The sequence below is a fragment of the Limulus polyphemus genome, unplaced genomic scaffold (genome assembly GCF_000517525.1).
Source record: "Limulus polyphemus unplaced genomic scaffold, Limulus_polyphemus-2.1.2 Scaffold2587, whole genome shotgun sequence".
Classification (NCBI taxonomy): domain Eukaryota; kingdom Metazoa; phylum Arthropoda; class Merostomata; order Xiphosura; family Limulidae; genus Limulus; species Limulus polyphemus.
In genome coordinates, this window is record NW_013668197.1 from 19,251 (window position 1) to 39,419 (window position 20,169).

General features: G+C 34.7%; 1 protein-coding gene across 3 annotated transcripts in view; it reads left to right on the forward strand.

The window, feature by feature from the left end:
• The first annotated feature begins 1,058 nt into the window (after positions 1 to 1,058).
• Positions 1,059 to 20,169, forward strand: part of LOC106467364 (phosphotriesterase-related protein-like) — a 62,781-nt gene continuing 43,670 nt past the window's right edge. The window contains exons 1-2 of one of the 3 annotated variants that reach the window (XM_022395528.1): positions 1,084 to 1,166; positions 12,283 to 12,485. In XM_022395528.1, the coding sequence (XP_022251236.1) occupies positions 12,425 to 12,485 (61 nt within the window). In that variant the 5' untranslated portion in view covers positions 1,084 to 1,166; positions 12,283 to 12,424. Of the gene's footprint in view, positions 1,167 to 1,497; positions 2,505 to 12,282; positions 12,486 to 20,169 lie in introns of those variants that run through there. The other 2 variants (XM_022395529.1, XM_013927711.2) reach the window with 2 other exon arrangements.

Consider the following 20,169-nt stretch of genomic DNA (forward strand, 5'->3'; position numbering starts at 1 on the left):
GGTACTTTGGTCGTATTAGTCGATTTCTTCTTCTAGGTTGGTAGTGCCATATGAAGTGCATTCAGATCAAGGCCATAACTTTGGATCAGCTGTGTTCTATGAATGCTGCAAGTTGTTTGGCATACGTAAGACCAGGACAACGCCATTTCACCCACAATCAGATGGGATGGTAGAAAAGTACAATTAGACACCGGGACAGGAATTGGCAAAGTTTTGTAATAGCTACCAAGATCACTGGGATGTTTTAGTCCCTCCACTATTGGTGGCTTGTAGAACAGCAGAGCATGAAGCCACTGGATACACTCCAGCAAAGCTGATGTTTGGCTGGGAACTTCGGTTGCCAGTGGACCTGATAACAGGACACCCACCTTACGAAGAGTTGCCTGAAAATGTGCCAGAGATCGTGAAAGTGTTATCTGAAAGGATGAATGATATTCATCATCAAGTGCGTTCAAACTTGTAAACGTCTGCTGATTCCATGAAGCTATGTTATGATAAGAAATCTACTGAAGTCAGCTTTGTACCAGGAGACAAGGTGTGGTTATGTAATCCCAGGAAGACCAAGGTGAAGTCTCTTAAGTTATCTTCTCCATGAGAAGGCCCATATGACAAAGTGCATCGTCTCTCAGACGTGACTTTCCGAATAAAATGTGGTCGGCGAGGTAAGCCAAAGGTGGTGCATGCCAATAGGGTTTGGCATTATCACTGTGGAGGTTTATCGTTGACCTAGTTATTCGCTGAAACCACCCCTACAACTATTTTACTGTGTGTTGAAGTCAGCTATTTCCCCAAAATTAAAGCGACTTTTAAGAAAAACAAGATCCATTTCATTTATTATAGGCGCCCTTAGCAACACTACTTGGCAATAAAAAACTTAACAAATAATGTACAAATTAGGCTGATTATATGACATTAAATGAAAGAATAGTTATGTATTTACGAAATAAATTTTGTTCAAACAAAAAGTTAATGAATAAAATTTGAAAAAAAAATCAACATTTACTGAAAATTAGATTGCTGCCAAATCCCACTCTATTTGTAGTAGTACTGATGGAATTTGGACGTGGGGAAAAGATTTGGCGGCGTACTGGCAGTTCCGACTGTTTCGGTTTGCCTAGAGGCCAGAATTACGATAATGGAAGCACCAAGAGGAAAAGTGCAAACTGGTGCGTAATTTAAATTAAGTTGCACTTGAATATTTATTATATGTCAAAATATTTAAAGTGCGAACTTGGAATATGTTATGTTTTTTATACGTTTTGGAGTCACAGAATTTTAACTCATTTCAAGAACAAAAGGCAAATAGGATTTAATTGTTAGTTAGTATTACTGCTAATAGTAATACTAATGGTATTAGGGAGTGGGTAAAACGCAAAATTATTCTTTATTTTCCTATAAGAAATACAGAAACAACAACAAAAAACAGAGCGCTATCTTGTGGTATAGTTATAATTAAAAGCAATTTTAATTTTATGGAATGTAATGAGGACCATCTAAATTACACAAAGCTAAATATATTAGTGATTATTCAAGGTCGAGTACAGTAATAATAACTTCAATTCCAAAACATTTCCCCTACGAGTTATCACCAAAACAATTGCATTTGACTTTGACAGGTTCGTTCAGTGCATATAATCTGGGGAACAATACCTAGAATCTGAAAAAGACACCTCTTTGTCTCCCCTTTTGCTTTTTCAAAATTTTATAATCAAAACTCCTAAACAGTATATATTTATATTGGTAGTATTAAATATTCCTTTTTATGATTCAGTATTCTTATTCTGGGGAACAATTCATAGAACCTAGAAGTGACACTCAAACTACTGGCCCCCATGTATCCATTTTGCCTTTTTTCCAATAGATGTCAACATTCTGAGGCAGTTTGTCTGAATAATTACAGTGAAGTCCCCAAAAAAGTTTCCTTTTTGTAGTAGTAAATGTCCCCTTACCTAATTTAATTAATTGGCAAAGTCTTGAAATGAATGATACTGGTTACTTTTGCTTGTATTTTGATAAGTAGATAAAGGTGGTCATAATTTGTATTCTACAATTTTGGACTGCACCTAAGGGCATGCTCTTATAAACAATGTTGTCAATATTTTTTTTTACCTCAGATAAGGTTAATATTAGCCTGAATTGTTTATCAGAGGTGTGAAATTGATGTCATTATAAACCAGGCGTTAATTAAAGGCAAACGATGGTCGTCCCAATAAATGGGATTTATATACAGCTCAATATACAAAATTATTTTGTCATATTTTTGTATACCATATAGATATAAATTTTAAGAAACCTTTTGTCATAACCAAAATGCCCACAAAACATGTTGCATTGGGGTGCACAAATCACAACTTGAGAAAAGAAGTCAAGTTAGCTTTCACAGATTTCCAGAAAACACTGAAAGAAAGCAACATTGAATAGCTGCATCTATAGGAATAAACAAAGATGAACCAACGTGGACCCCAGGAAGCATGCTGTCCTTTGTGGTGCACATTTTATGTCTGGTAGGAATGAGAATATTTTTCTTCATCTTTTAGTTTTACTTTGTTTTCTGTTTTTATTTCTTACTAGTTTTTTGGGTGTGAGTTTCATTTTATTTTATAATTTATTTTATTATTATTCTTTTGTATGTGGTATAGCTTAACCAATGAAAACTACTCATAAAAGTAAATGTATGCATTAATAAGAAAATGTTTGAATTGAACTGCATTTGCTATACCTATGTATATTTACTCTTTTTGTTTAAACAGAAACAATAAGCAATTTTAAAAATAATTTTAACATTAAAATATAAAAAAAATCTTGAAGAAGAAAAAGGTATTGATATATAAATGACAAAATAAACAAATTTTTCTCCACTAAAAGAAAATACAGCAAAACACAAAAATAAAATGTTGGAATAGAAGTTGCCTTTTACATGTAGCTTTTTATATTTCTTTTTTTATTTAAGGGTTCCTTTATTTATTTATTTTTTAATGTACAAAATGTTAGTTTCATATTTTGCTGGTATCATTGTGTCTGTTGTTGATTTGTGTGTTATACCTTTAATGGTAACAGTTAAATTTTAATTTTTTTCTTATTTTCTGTGATTGTTTTTCTAATTATTTGGTATTAAATCCCATGATGCTACACTTTAATGCTGAGTAGATGGGTTCAGGGTTACATTTACATTATGAAGGCTTTACACTGACAGTGAAATGAAATCAGACAATTTAATTTTTTAGATACTTGTTGTATTTCTGCATATGTTTTTGTGTTAATTTAATATCCATAATTTCTATTCCCTAAATATATTTTTGTATGTGATAAGTGTTGTGTTCATTTAATATCCATAATGTTTATTACCTAAATATATTTTTGTATGTGATAACTTCTCATGTTCATTTAATATCCATACCTTCCATTCCCTAAGTTATTACATAAGTCACATCGCACACAGCTTTTATGATTGTATGTTAATTTTATTTGTTGCATTGAAAATCAGTGTATTTTTTTTTACTTCTTGTCAAAAATTTGGAACCCCTAAAAAATAGTCTTCAGAAACAGATGCTTGCTTTGCATTTTTCAAATTTTGCATGTGAACCACTTTACAAACAAGTTAAATAGTAAATGCACAGTAATAGTACTGAAGTTTTTAAACCTTTCAATAACTTTATAAGATGGCTTGTTGGGTTGTATCTGAATCAAAAGTACATAAAAATGAAATTCAACCTAACTGAACTTGTATTAAACTTCAAGAATACACATTTTCATGAGAAAATATTTAATAAAAATATGTATTACACTTGGTGATCATCACACTATTGTTCATTTATTGCATTTTATACATGTAGGACCTAACCACCTTTCTTTTGGAGCATGCTTAATTTTTACACAAGGAAAATGAAACCACTGGTTACCAGCATTGTAATTAGGATTGACACAGCCAATCATATCACTTGTTTTGGGACCATTTCAAAAACAAAATGTGTTACTTTCTTTGCTGGCACATTAACTTTCTCATTGTTGGCTACTCTATTTGCCTTGTCAGTATTTCTGGTATTATAACTTGTTCATATTTGATTGTTAAATCTGCAATCACACTGGTCAAAAACTTGTTATCCTTCAACATAGGTACTAACTTGCATTCTTTAAAAGTCCAGACTACAAATAGATGCTTCTTCATATTTGTGCAAAACATATGTAACTGAATTTGTGTGTAGTAATGGTAACTTTTCTTTAAAGTGCTATTCTAAAGATAAAATCCTGGAATCTTGATATCACTTATCACTGAATCTTTGTATGAAATGGACACTTTACCTCACCAACCCAGTGACCAAAATGTTCACAATTTACCAAAAAATCTGGACTGGCAAATATAAATGGCTTATCACTAGAAATTATTAATCCAGTTTTGGAAAATGTCATATTTATATGTGTGGCACTCATTTTGGCTATAGCATCTTTGTTTGCGATGTCTTCATTTTTTCACCTGTGAGCTGCAGCCAGTCCGATAAATGCATTTTTCCTCAGCTTGGTGGTGGACAAAACAGCAGATCTGCTAGGATTTTCCAGTGGTATTTTTAGCCAGTTGTGTGCTGAACTACTGGTGATTCTCCCAGCTTGAAACTTAAACCATTGCACTGTGGCTGCTTGCTGAATTGTGGCCTTACATGCATTGTTCCTTTGGCTTTCACTTACATCATAAGTTGTTTTCATGATGAGTTTACACCTGGCACTTGTTTTGTCTTTGCTGATATCTTGAGCAAATTCCCTTCTTAAATCAACAGAGAAATAATCCTCTATAATCGTGTCAGGAGTGTCTTCATTAAATAAATGAGAAGTTTGTGGATAATAAGAGGGCGAAACTGATTTTGGTGAAACTTCTGTCAGTGCAATTAAAAAGACTATATTATCTTGGTAGATTTTCCTCCATAGCTTTCCTTGTAAAATGCAATCTGGCTTATAGGTGCTGCATTAATCTTTTTGTGAAGCTTGCATTCCACTGGCAGGTAACAGATGTGCATGATGATGATGTAAATCTTAGCCTCACTGCATCCCCTATTTTAACATGAGCCAGTAGGGGACATTTTTATTGAAAAAAATAACTAGCTAATCTGGTTTTTCTTAATTTGAACTGAAATTTTTTGGACATTTATATTGGTTAAAAACAAGGCATTTCCCACACTCTTTTTGCATCGGGGCTGCAAAAAGTGATTTGAACTGGTAAGGTGACTGAAATCTGTCAGTGCATCACAAGCTTAACAGCCAAGTACAATATTATGCCTGAAATTGCTATCAAAGTGTTCCTGTCTGCTCATCCTGCTGCTGACTATCGTGATGCTTTGGCCTTCTCTACTGAATCACAGGTGAAATCGTTTGTATTTCAATTGAAAGCTAAACATAAAAAGGTGATAGCAGAAGCATAAATGGTTGGCAATTGCTTAATTAATGATACTGAGAATGTGGCTTTATTGATATACACTATCCTACCGAAAGTCATGGGATACACCTCTGATTGCAGGAAAATTGTTGTGATGACGAAATATGCAAATAGTTTGGCCTATAAAGGTGATCAGTGGTTTGTTCAGAAGCCATTTCGAACTTGTACACCAAATGATGAGTACACAGAAAGAGCTAAAAGAGTTTCAGAGGGGAAGGATAGTTGGATGTCATTTGGGGAATATGTCTGTATGTGCTATTGCACAACAATTAAACATTTCCAAGTCGACAATTGGCAACGTGCTGAAAAAATAGAAGTCGACAAGTGACAATGATTCCAAAAAACAACCAGGTAGGCATAAAATACTGCTGACAGGGGCCAACTCACCTTGAGAAGGTTGGTTACCTCATCTTGCTTTCAGACCCTAGAGAATCTGTGTTTCAAGGTGTGAGCAGCCACAGGCAAATTCTATAAGTGTTTCTACGAAATGTCAAGAGCTGCTTGCCATGAATTTTCATGAAAGAGCTGCAACCTACAAGCCATTGATAACAAAAACAAATGTGCACTGTCGATTGGCATGTGGCAAGGTACACTGAACCTGGATCGGAGATCAATGGATGTTCCCCAAGTGATTTACAACTTATAATGACATGAATAGTAGTTAGACATGATTCAAAGGGCAATAAAACAATAAAATTTAATCGTAATTGGTGTATACTGTTACAAGTTTAAAGCTACTTAGGATAAATAGATGTAGTTTCATGCTACATTTGAAGTCATTCTGTAAAGAAAAAGAGGGTAATTTAGATTTACGTAGATTTTTTTTTATGGTTATGAGGTCAATATAATTGACCAACCTAGTATAGAGTTAGGGTAGAGAAAATTACAGATAAAATATGAAGTTTTACTTAAAACAAGCTTTTCATATGCATTTAGGAGGATTTAGAGATTACAAAAATGAAATTTGAAATTTTTGAGATGAATAAACGGTATTTTTAATCTTAACATGAAAATCACTTACTATTCAAAACAAATACTCAATATATTCAAGGACAAATCTATAATTAGTTTATTAAAAATATTTCATCAAAAAAAATTATTTTTTTGTATGTAATATTTACTGAAAGACTGACAAATTTTGTGAAGATGTATATGCACTATATTAACATAGTATTATCTAATCTATAAATACTCTGAACGAGTAGAAAGAAATCATGTGGTTGGTCAAATTGACCAAGCCCATGTTGAGAGAGTTAAATATTTATCAATTAACAAATGAAAACTTTTTTTTTAAGTTGTCTTGAAAAGATACATTCAAAACCACCCTCTTTGGGAGTTTCTAATTTGAACTTACTTTTAATATTCAACAAGTTTTAGTGTAAAGACACCCCTTGTCTCCTGCGGGACGTGTTAAAAACACTGCAGCAACATGTGAGCAAGTCTCATCCAGCCTGAAAAGAAATTTGCAAATGCATTCACTCATTATATACAGATTTATTCCGACTAGGTACTTTAATTCTTCTCTGATGCATAACTATTCTTGTTCAGTGCTGCCCTCTATTTGCAAAAAAAATTTTGCATGCCACAAGCCTTTCACTCCCATGCACCCTTCGATTGACATGGCTTTACTGATTCTCACTTGCAAATCATCATGTGACAAACCTCCACCAATAGTAGTCCCGCATACCTGCGTGACTTGTGACTCTATTCTACCTAAAAAATCTCTTCTCATTTGACAGTGCTCTTGTTCAGACATTTTATTTGTGCTGTCTTTAAGTTGTTTTTTTTTGTATCTTCATATCAAATTCTTTCACCAAGTTTACTATTTATTATACAATAATGATATTTGTAATTTATTCCGAAGTGGAATTATTGTATTTTTCTACCCAGTTACAGAACTTAACACTTCATTACAAATCCTTTTGAATATGAACTTCTTATTCTAAGTTACTACTTCAAAGGATATATCTTCTATCAGCACATTTACACAGGCTTCAGTTGGTGGTCCTTGTGTAGGGAATTATCTGCTTTACTTCTTTGGGAGATAGATCATCCAATGAGCTGACCTTCGTCGGGCCTCGACTTGAGCTTGGGGGCCCACACATTTTGAAATATGGGCTGCTGACTTTGGAGAGATAAGGCATTATACTGTTATGGTTTTGAATATTTTTACTGCTAATATTATTATGTGTAGTTATTTAGGTTCAATAACATAAGTTTAATTAGATATGGGCAATACTCATAGTTACATTCAGGTTTGAAATTAGAGCTTATTTGTATCCCTTGCCCTATAACATTAGATTAGGCATAACATGGGTCTTTGTTATTTTAGGATTACTTGTAATTAATCTTACTGGTTTAGCATAAATTACGTTAACTATATTCCTTTTTCTTCAAAACATCACATCTCATACTTATGTTATTGTTAATGCACACATACTTAATTTTACAATATAACATCTATTTTTATTATTTATCTTTTATACTTCTTCAAATTAACTTTGTTTGTGTGGACCCCTGGAGCCAGGGTTTGCACAAACTTCTCCCAGTATTGTACGTATTATTTTTAGGTTAGGATTTTTAAAATAGTGTTAGTGATATACTTTGTCCTGCACAGTTCAGTTAGGCTTATCAAGTGTCTGTTATTTTCAGTTTACCTGTAGTTCATTTTATTGGTAAATTGATAATTACATTAAATAACATCTTATACATACGTTTATTTCACTACTTACTTCAGTTACGCTTACTTCAATTGAAATTATTTTGACTATTTCATTTTCGTAATTCTTAATAATTTATACTTACAATTAATTTAGTTTGTGAAGGCCCCAGGAGACAGGAGTTGCTCTACCTTCTTCCGATATTGCTTGACTTTCTCTTACAACTGCCGAACCCAGTTAGGACAACCTAGCTTTTGTTAGTTTTCCTCCACCTGATTATGGCTTGCTTTCCCAGGCCTCTGCTGCAGAATCCATGGTCTGATGGTTCCTCTGGATTCTCCTTTTAACTTTCCTTCTTCCCTCTTTGACTGTATGTATTGGTGGTTGAACATATCTTCCCTGTCATTGGGATTACTGATTCGTCATCCAGATTTGTCTCTCTTTTCTGGTACTCTGGGAGATGTGGGTTGATCAGCAAAAGGCTTCAGGACAATGGTCTACAGGTGAAAGGTCTTACCATGTTAACAACTTGGCATTTCTGGCAGTCCAACATGCTTTAGTTCACTTTCTCCCTTTTGTCCAGATTTCATGAATCATTTTTCATTCTATTTGATAGTGATGGCTTATATCACTTGCCAAGGGAGCTGTCATTCTTGTTCTATTTGTGATAGGCAGTGGATCTCCCTTTTTAAACCCATGTACTTGACATGTGTCTCTTGGTGTGTCATATTCGACTGCTTTCATCCTCATTTCAGATCACCTTTCCAGTCCTGACCCACTTTCTCCAGAGGAGTAGCCTCTTGATCTTCAATTTTTTTAGTAGCTCTACCTCCTGTGGGGTACTCTTTCATGGAAAGCATTTGAATCCTTTCTCAATTCAAAGTTACCTCTTTTATTTTTGGTCTCCAGTTCGTCATCCAATCACTCTGGCTGTTGATATGTTCAGACAGTATTAGATTCAGTTTATAACTTGAGTTTTTTCTTATTCCATCAGTCTCCTTCTGAAGGTTATTTTGATCATCCATGTAAGTCTGGGTCAGTTCTTTCTAATTGGTCCTTCCTGGCCAGCACAGATCTGGCTTTCTTGGCTGTTTCAGCTCGTTATGTTCTCTTTGTTCTAGATCAGTTTTACTAACCTGCACTCGTGTGGAATATTGTTTTCATAATTTTTGTTTTTTGCCATCTTCCATCTTTATTTTTGGTTAGATCTGGATGAACTTCTCTGTCCTGTACATGCTCTGGGTTGCTTCATTGCTTTCAAGGCTTCTTTCCTTTGACTCCATTTCCTATAGTTTCATTCCCTTGCACCACACCTCTGTTCATGATTTTTCTTCCATTTCTCTCTTACACATTGGGCTCAGCTTGTGATTCAATTGACATTTTATTCCTTGTCTCTTTCTTCCCATAATCAGTTCCTGGTTTCTTTACTCTGTTCAGGCACTTTACTTTTTACCCACATCTCAACCCCATCATCTTTTGAAGGTACTTTGTTTGTTGAGGACTGTGATTACACCTCATACATTCATCTTCCATTATCTGCTTTGGGTAGCTGTTTCTTCCTTGTTGGGGTACTATTTTCCACCTGTTGCCATCCTTCACTCTTTGGTGAGACTGTCACTGGTATGTTTTCTTTCTTTTGTTATATGTATTATTTTTCAGGGCCTGTCCCATGTTTTGACCAGGATTCTGCTCTATGGGAAGTGGTGCCTGTCCAGTTATGCTTCAATCACTTAAAATTGGACTAAAACCCACACTGTAAGGCCATATTGACTTCACTTTGATAATTTCTATCACCACAAAATGCACACTGTCCATCACAAAAACTAGAGATGGGGTGTTCCACAAGATTGCTCATAGGTTATTTCTCCTGATATCTTTGCTTCATAAGTATGCCTGTTCTGGACCATACTAACCCATGGACTTCCTAGTTAAAGCAGAAATGGGTTGTTGCCAATCCCTTCCATTCCTTGGATTGAATAAATCAGGTTTGATCTGCTTTTTAAAATAGGGTTATGTGGTCACCCATTGCACTGTTTCCAATGTGAACATTCCTCTGGACTTTCCACTGCATTCCACCCATTTCTTCCTGTGGAGTAAAAGAGTCCTTACGACTTTCCAGTTCCAAGCCACTGGAGTAGTGGACCATGGACTCCTGAATGAGTGATGTATAATATAAAGAATGAGGAATCCATTCAGTTGAGAGTAGGGTGGTGGTGTTCTGCTGCTGTAGATGATATGTCCTCCAAATGGATGCTCCATCTCTGCATGGATTTGTCCGAGGGTATGTTGTAGCTTAGAAGTGCACCATCATAATGATTGGGATCTTTTATCCTATCGCTGTATGGAAGTTGGTTCTCGGGGGTTGAGTTTTGTATTTAGAGCTGAACCAATTAACATATTGTCCACATTTATATTGTGCCGATTGTAATCTCTCATCCTACCCCCACATAGATGTTGGTTTTTGGCGGTTGAGTATTGGATTTAAAGCTGAACCAATCATCATCATATTCTCACACACATGTAGTGCAGTTGAGATCCCTCATCCTACCCCTGCATGGTTGTTGGTTCTCAACAGTTGAATTTTGGATTTAGAGCTGAACCAATCACCATATGTCCTCACACATGTTGTGCCATTGGGATCCCTTATCCTACCTCTGCATGGATGTTGGTTCTCAGTGATTAATTCTGGATTTAGAAGTGAACTAATAAACAAGTTTTCACATGTGTTCAGAGTGTCTCTAGTCCCTCACTCAATTTGCCTCGAGTGCACTATCCCAGTGTTATGGGTCAAGGTGGGTGCATTTGTTGTTTGCTCTGCTTATTGCTGTTGTGTTTCCCCTAAATTTTATTATGCCGAGGATGTTACTGCAGTTGAGATTGTTCCAGTCTGTTTTATTTTAGCGGGATATATATGTAGGTTATTTCACTCTTATCACATACTACCTGTTCACAGATCAGTGGTGGGATTTCTACCCCTTCATGGATGTCGTTTCCTGGCAGTTGAGTCTTGGATTGTTGTTAACTTACTGACGGTATGTTCCTTGTCCTACTCCCCTCACAGATGTTGGTTCCTGGCAGTTGAGTTTTCGATGCAGTTGACTTGCCTTGTACAGTGCATCGTGCCCTAGCCCTTCTGCACCTTGGGGCACATCTCTTATTTTACCCACATTCTGTTCAGACAGGGAGATTGAGATTATAATATATTGTGGTTAGGATCACTGTCCAACCATTTTCTCTCCCATTGGGATGTACTCCTCATAATTTTCTGCCCACATTTGTCACAACTTTTCCACATCTGAGTGAAGAATATACCTATTACAGAAGTAGTGTGGTCTCCCACATATAATCCTCTTATTAGAGGATCCTCTTGTTAGTGCACTTTGGATGCTTTTACTTTCTCCCTTGCAATGGTCCCTCCACCTATTCAAAGTTTGATTCTAGCTATGCTTATGAGCAGAAGTAAGGTACCTTGTTGGAAGTTATAGTTTTCCTACACTGAAAATGTATTTCCAACAGGTACTTACTTCTGCTCACACTTCCCACCCTTCCTCCCCACTGTTAACCAGTGCTTTTGTTTCTGCCTAAACCCTAAACTTGAAGTGATAGGTAGAATAGCATAGAGGGAGTCACATGAGTCATGTGGGTACATGGCACTACTGTTGGTGGAGGTTTGTCACATCATAATTTGCATGCGAGAATCATTTAAACCCTGTGAATTGAGAGGTGCATGGGAGTGAAAGGCTTGTGACATGCAAAAAAGTTTTACAAATAGAGGGCAGCACTGAACAAGACAATAGTTATGTATGTGAGTGGAAGTAAATACCTGTTGGAAATACATTTTCAGTGTTGGAAAATTATAACTTTTGAAATGATTCTCTGACTTTATACATTAAAATGTTTAGTATTTTGCTTAGGAATGATTTTTTCTGTTACTTGTTAAAATGTACATATTTTAATTTCTTAAACCCCAAATTTGATTTGTATCAATGAAAACAACATTGTAATAAAAATAATAATAATTTTTTAACCCATCCCCCTTGAAAAAGTAATAACAAATATGTGTGACTTAGTTATTTTAACCAAAAACTCATTTTTGTGATATTTCTTGTAAAATATTGTAGAAACTTAATAAAATTCCTAATAATATTTAATTATTATGACAACATTCATGTGTTAATGGTTTTCTTTCTTAATTTACAGGTAAGCCTAGCAGTGATCCTAGTCACCTTGATTACATACCAAGTGTTTTTACATTCTCAACTACCAATGCAAGCAGTCATAAGGTTAAACTTCAAAAGGTTTGAGAGTTGCAACAAATGCAGAAAGATTGAAACTATAAGTAATGAATGTGTTACAGTTGCAGCTGATGAACCAATATATATTGCACAGAGATAATTCCAAAGGTAACATAAGTAGTCACAAAAACAAACAATGGTTGATATTGCTTACAGCAAAAGATCAAAAATTAAAAAAAATATCTTTAAAGTGAAAGACAATTTAAAACTGAATGTGACATGTATTTCTTTGAAATTAATTGACTCTGAAAAGAAAGAAATGACTTAGAAAAGGAACTGTCTAACCAATCTTTTACACCAAGGTCTCTTTCCCATGAAAAGATCAAGTTTTATACAGGTCTACCTAACTATGGTGTTTTTAATTTATTGCTTAAATTGTGTGAATCTAGTTTTGTCAAGTCAAAACTAAACTATCAGTAGCTGATGAATAGTTGCTTACTATGATGAAGCTGAGACTGAATATAAGCAATGAAGATTTTTCCTTCAGGTTTACTGGTGTTTCTGTGATTTTTGGCTTAGTGTGCTGTGTGTGAAACTCAAACCATTCATCCAATGGGTTCCAAATTACTGTAATGTCCACCTTGCCAAGTTCATTTAAAAATAAGACTAAGTTCTGCAAAGGTATTTTTGACTGTTCATAAATTTATATAGAATGACCTATGAGGAGAAAAGTCCTTGCACAGACCTGTTCTAATTATAAAAGACCTAATACTGTCAATATTTTCGTAAATATAACCACAAGAAGATTAATTAGCTTTATCTCAAAAGGTTATGAAATTATAAAAAAAGTCAAATAGTATTGGAACAGTGTTTTGATTGCTATTGTTCATCTTGAAACAGGAATAAAAAAAAGCACTTTTAGATTTATATTTCTGGAAATGGCAAGTATATATTTTCTCTATTGTTACATTACCAGAATCAGCAAAAATCCACGAGGAGGAATTATCCGTCAAAAATGAGATCTGATTGCTATCGGCTATTTTTATATGCTGTATCAAGTTAAGCTGAGTTAAATAGTAAAAGCAAAACAGATGCACATATATTGTTTCAATGATGCTGAGAACTAACAGTACTATACAATGTGAAAAAATAAGAGAATTTTGTTTTGTTATAATTATTGTTATGGGACACAATTTTAAAATCAGCCTTAAAGTTTTTATGTATTTTAAAGATGTTTAAATTGCTATCATTTAGAATTTAACAAAATACACATTTCACTTATAAGGCTCCAGTATCAGCTGCATAATTAATTATATATCACTATATTATGATAAAGGTAAACATGAAGGTGTGTCAGAGTAGGGTATGCACATATATATGCAAACGTAACACACAAACATGAAAAAATAAGTAAAGGTAACTATCAAACAAGGTTTCATTGACATCAAAGGATATTTGATTGCCCCAGATAAACCAGCACATATGTACTAATTAATTACAGGTCTGAAAAGTTGTTTCTGATACAGTATATTACCTCCACTCACATAAATAGTTATTCTCGTTCTGTTGGTTTATATGGAAAAAAAGTTTTAAACATGCCACAAGCCTTCTATACACCGAGGGTTTTCCAAAGGACAGCCTCTCCCTTATTACCTCCATGTTGGCTTGTTTGTCTTCTTCATCTCTTAGTTTACACACATGGTTTCTCTGTTGTTGGGATCTTCTGAGTTATCACGCAGTCTTGTTCCAGGTTCATTTACTGCCCACTTCTCTAGGGGATTTACATGTGGTTCCTTTTCTTCAGCGGTATGTTTTCAACAATGTACCTGAGAGTTTGGAATCATGTGTGGAGTCTGTGCGTTAACACTACTTTTTCCTCTTTGCTAGCTCGTTTGTCAAAGTTGGAACCACGACAAGCCTCTATTCCTGTTTCCAATCCAGTCCTCAACCTTTACCTGTTCCTCCCTCCAGGGATTCCTCATCTCATCATTTTAATTGACTTAGATGGGCACGATTCCAATAGTATCAGTGACTACCCAATGGATTCCAGTCAGTTTATCTGTAACGGGCAATATTTAAAGTGAATTTCAGAGCAGTATTGTAATAACAGAGATAATAAAGTGTTTGATAAGCATGCTTATGAGCTTTATGACTGGTCTGTCTCATATAGTGTTTGACTTGTTTTGAATATATTATTTTGAAACAAGTGGATTGGGTGCTGTCCATTTATTGTTGACATTTATCGTGAATAAGTCACAGACACCTACTTGTAAAGACACTGGTCCTCTTATACAAAATCAGACAATTGTCTTTGCAATAAGCTGTTACACAAATCTGAATAGATGATTTTAATTGATAGTTAAAATATGTAAAACATGATTTTTATTTACAAAATTAATAAAATTACATTTTGTTTAGAGTAAAAAATTGACCAATTTTAGAATTATTTTAATTTTTTTACTGCTTGGCTGTGAAGAGTAGTTGGAAGATGCAACCCCAAAAATCACACAACGCAATACATTGTTTGGGACCCGGTGCCCCAGCTGCCCCACAATCCCATCTATCTCAGGGCTCCACATACCCTAAATGTGTCTCTGGTCATACTTAGGTCAAAAAGGAAAAGGAATGACTTGTGCAGATCAAATTATTTGGTTTAACCAAGGAACATGCAAGTTGCCATGTTCAGAAACAAAAATAAGGAAGTTGTATTTTGGAGTAAAAGATGATAATAAAGTGTTTAGTAAGCATGCCTACGAGTTTTATGACTAGTCTGTCCCATATGTTGGCATACAATACATTGATGAAAAAAGTACACTTATTCCTGAGCCACGTAGAAAGTAGAAGAAAAACACTGATTGAAAACATTTAAGAACCTGCCCAGGAGTGTTGCAAAGAATTGCAGACTAGAAAATAAAAGCATCAGTTATGATATATTAAAGTCTTGAGAAAGGAGCCAATTACCATTAATGTTCATTTGCATCTCAGTGCATCATGATGTGGAACTGGTTTGCAGCAAAATAAAAAATATATATATATAGGTGACCAAGTGAGCACAAGAAGTTAAGTCAGAAAACATTAGGTTAGTGTAAGTGAAGTTAGACTGTGTGTTTATCTGTAACGGACAATATTTAAAGTGAATTTCAGAGTGTTATTGCAATAACAGAGATCAAGGAGAATAATTTGTCTTGTCAAAGGGTGTTCTAGAGTCATTTAAACTCATTTATGTGGACTTTGATGAAACAATTATTTAAAGTTCTGGATACAACTGTGGTAACACATAAGTGAATCTAGTGTAGATTATGCAGTAAGAAACAGAGTAGAGAATATTAATTCATCTTGTCAATTGAATTCTAAAGTAACTGAAACAGTCTGTGTGAACTTTTGACAAGAGAATTATTTACAGCTTTAGATATAACCAACAGTGAAACAAATTTTTGTACATATGTTTGACTTGTTTTGAATATATTATTTTGAAACAAGTAGATTGGGTGCTGTCCATATATTGTTGACATTTATTGTGAATAAGTTATGGACACCAACTGTAAAGACACTCGCCCTCATATACAAAATCAGATAATCGTCTTTGCAATAAGCTATTACATAAATCTGAATAGAGCATTTGAAGAGCTAACCCAAGATTTGAGAGAGGATCAGAGTTCACAACCAATTAAATTTGGTTGAAAAGAATCTTAACTAAATGTAACACAAGTGCACCATTTTCTTTTTAATAATATTCCTGAACATATTGGAATAAATATGTTCATTATTTTTTAGTTTTAACTGGATAGAATGTGGCCATTATCGACTGCCATGGTGAATTGTGCTGTGTCATAGTGAAAGTATGTAAGAAAATCAGTTACCATAATGACACATTGCTAGAGTTTTGAACTTAGTGTGTAAATTGTAACTATAAACCATTTGATGTGTAGTATCAATAGCATTTTTGTGATTGAATTAGTAGATGAGATACCTATAGTATAAAAGATCGTAGTGATACGTGTACAGAAATGAAATATATGTTAAAGTAGAATTTCTTTTTATTGCATTATTTAGAACTTTTATAAAGTGTTTTAAGACACATAGGGAAAAGTACACAATCGAAACCTGTGGTCAGCAGGTCAAGTAGAATTCATACAACATTTGTTTGTGTGCATTTTTGACTTTTTTTTTTACCACTTGATATTGCTGATATATGTTTGTTCATGATTAGTAAATTATTTCTCATTGTTCATGATACAGGTTAGATTTGATTAAATTCAGTGTAGGAAATGAATTTACATATGAGAATAAATGGTAGTGTTTGAATGAAATAAATTTAAATGACAATAGTTATAACTATATTGTGTGTGAATTAATATAAGGAATCTAAGATAATAGCTTATTATAAAGAATCTAGAGGAACTTGTGTATCATAAAAAGTTCAAAGAAATTGTCTTGTATAGAAATTAAAATTCTAACTGTTTAAATTCGAAATTTTAAGAAGTGACATGTTTATTCCATTTTGTATATTATGGACATTAATGGCTCTCTACAGTTCTAAGCCATGAGTTTTAATTCAGACCACACTATACTCACCTCTCCACAGAACAATTAATTAGTGCTTGAGCACTAATGCTGAAAAAGTTTTGTGTAGGTGCCATGCAATTCAAAGAACTTTCACCCTTGAATGTAATGTGTTCTTCATTAGTCTACTATGCAATTGTGGTATTAGACCAAATTCCTCCATCAACAAGAGGTTGACACAACGTCCTTACCCAGTACACTTCTTAAGCACTTTGTGTAAACCAGAAGCTCAATAGTTTTGTTGCCATTACACTGTTTAGATATGTTATTTTTCTCGGGCCTCTTGTCAAAGAGCCCCCCAGTGACACAGCGGTATGTCTGCAGACTTACAATGCTAGAAACCGGGTTTCGATACCTGTGGTTGGCAGAGCACAGATAGCCCTTTGTGTTGCTTTGTGCGTAACTACAAACAAACAAACTTGTCAATGAGGTTAGTATGTATCTGAATACCTTTTTTGGTAAGGAAAATGGTAAAATTCAATTATTTCAATTTCATGTATCTTGTTGAATATTAATTATCATATCCATGTTTCTGACACACCACAAGGGTAGTTGTCTTATAACTCTTATTCTACTTCAGCTTTAACTGAAGTACTCTGATTTTGAGTTATGTTACTGCCACTGTACATAAAGTGGTTGGGTCTGTTCTACATTCTTCAATTTTGGAAGATAATGCCATCCCTTCCCACAGCCTACCTTTGGTTCTGGTTCTTCTGTTTGCATGAGGATCAGGTAACCCAACCTTTGTCCATTGCTACTTTAACAACTCAGGAATGTGACATTCTTACTCTAGCTAGCTCATGCATGGTCAGGCTTATTGCATGGACTTCAAATCTAGGATTTTCCCTTTCTACCCATGCCTGATTTTTGCATTCATGCTGATTGTTTTCTGTCTTAGCTTTGTGTCTACTCAATTGCCATATCCCCCCTGACCTCAGAACTCCTTCTCTGGCATATGGTCAGGATTCTTCTTTGCTAGAGCTGTAATCCCTTGAATCTATTCTTCTAGCTTGAAGATCTTCTTATTCTCTAACTGTGACTCTCACTCTCTCTCTCTCTTGCCCTCAGTCTGCGTTGTTTTTGTCTTTTGCATGCTCATCTTCTTAGCTTTATGTCTTCTTTGCTCATTATTTCTGAGGCTCTGCATTGGAACTTCAACAACTTTACTGGGGAAGGATACACCTATTTGCTTTCCATGTTGCCACAATTTTTTCTTCAGCAGTTGCCCAATTAACTTGATTTCTTTATTTCTGAGATTTGCTTGGTCAGGCTGCATTACTTTCTGGAGTTAGACTCCTTCAGTTTTTTATCAGTTAAATCCATTTGGTACTCTTCCTTAGAAAAGTTTTTTTAGAGTTCCTTATACTTCGGAAACTAGAGCTGATGTATCTTGTCAGCAGTTGTTTATTTTAACTCTGGTTTCCCACTTATTTAGGTCCATGGGAACCCAGCAGATTTCTCATAGTTGTGAGGCTTTTTGCTTTCCCCCTATCCTGCTCCGCATTCACTGATCCTTTCTGACACCCCTCTCTTGACAGGCTATCCATCAAGGGGCTTGGAGATGACTTGTTTGTGGATCCACTGGTTTTGTAGGAGCTTGGAGAATTCACATTGCAGAAGCATCTTGGGTTACACAGGTGCTCTCTCATAAGCTTATGTCTTTCGGCACTCAAGCTCTGTCTTGTTCTCAATCTGCTCCTGAGGGCTTCCTCAAGGATGATGCATGCATTGGGATCAACATTTCCATTACTGTATGGACAGTTTACTCCTGCTAGCCACATCGTAAGAGATATCCTCTGTTGTGAACTCCAATCTCCTTTGGGTTGACTGATCAAGATCTCTAATTCAGTATTGACTGCCACTCACTGTCTTTATTAACTCATTTGAGGGCCTAGCCTTTTCCTTTATGACTGTGACATGGATTTCTCACATTAACTTCTTCCCCTCTTAGAGAGGTTCATTCTCTTTTGGGGACTAGTCTCTAGAATCCCTTATTCATATTGATGTATCATTTCTGTCCCCTTCAGTGGACTCTGGCAGATACAGATCCAGTTCTTGAAATTGAGACATCAAATCCACAATGAACAAAATGCCACTATAAATGCATTAACAAAGCTAACATGATGGCAAATGCTGTCATCCATTTTAAAGAGGTTCTTTCACTTTATAAAGATACACATAATTGAAAGAGCATAGGGTGGATCTGTCGGACTGACCCCATACTAGAGAAGGAATTGATTATAATTATAATTTTACTATATGTACATACATAAGATATGGCAAGACAACTTTTACCAAAATGTACAAATCTGTTGTACTCAAGATATGTCTTTGAATTGACAACATCAGTTTGACTTGGACTCTGACAAGTTGAGTACAAGGTGATGTTTATGTAAAAAATAGAAATACTTTTGCCCATTGTAAAGTTTGTGATAATGCTGTAGTTGATTCATATTGTCAACTTTGTCAACTCATTTGCTTTACAGGTTCAGCCTTATCCTTTATGGCTCTGAGACATGGAGTTTCTGGTTTCAAAAGCTAGTCAGACAATACATAAGAACGCATTGTTATTATTTTGAATTACATCAACTATTTGTTCAGTAGGGTGTATACCTTTTGACAAAGCCACGTGGTGAAACATTGAGGAAATTAAGAATTTTCACTGGATACTAGTTGCTTCTTTTCATGAAGCTGTTTTGACAGTGTGCATAGTAGTTCTACTTTTGAATCACATTTTGATTTTAAGTTTTATTAATTAAACTAACATAGTGTAAAAGCTACTAAACAGGGAATTATGAATATTTTCAATGGTCCATGCAAAATATTGAAATACACATAAGAACTTAGAAGTGGAAACTATATTTGTTATACTTTTTTTTGGCTTTTTCTCAAATAATTTATATGTACATGGCAAAATCAGATGTATCAGATGCCTGGTTTGTAGAGTCACCCATTACAGCAGTCCATTTAATTCTGTCTTAACTGACCTCTTAAATTAGGCAAGGTGAGGTGTTTGTATCATTAAATATTCTAGTTGTTTATCAACAGTTTTATTTGTCTATAAATCTTAATCTTTGAAATTATTCACAGAAAAAATTAAGAAATTAAAAGGAAAACATTTTATGATTTTTTTTTTCAGGAGGCATTTTTTGCTGTCATACTTGCCATTTATCATAAATATGATAAATATGAGGACTATAGGCAAGTGGAAAATATCCAGAAATCCACTGCCCTCTCTGATTTCTTTCCCTCCATCTTTTCACTTCTCTCATTCATGGTGCCTTGATCG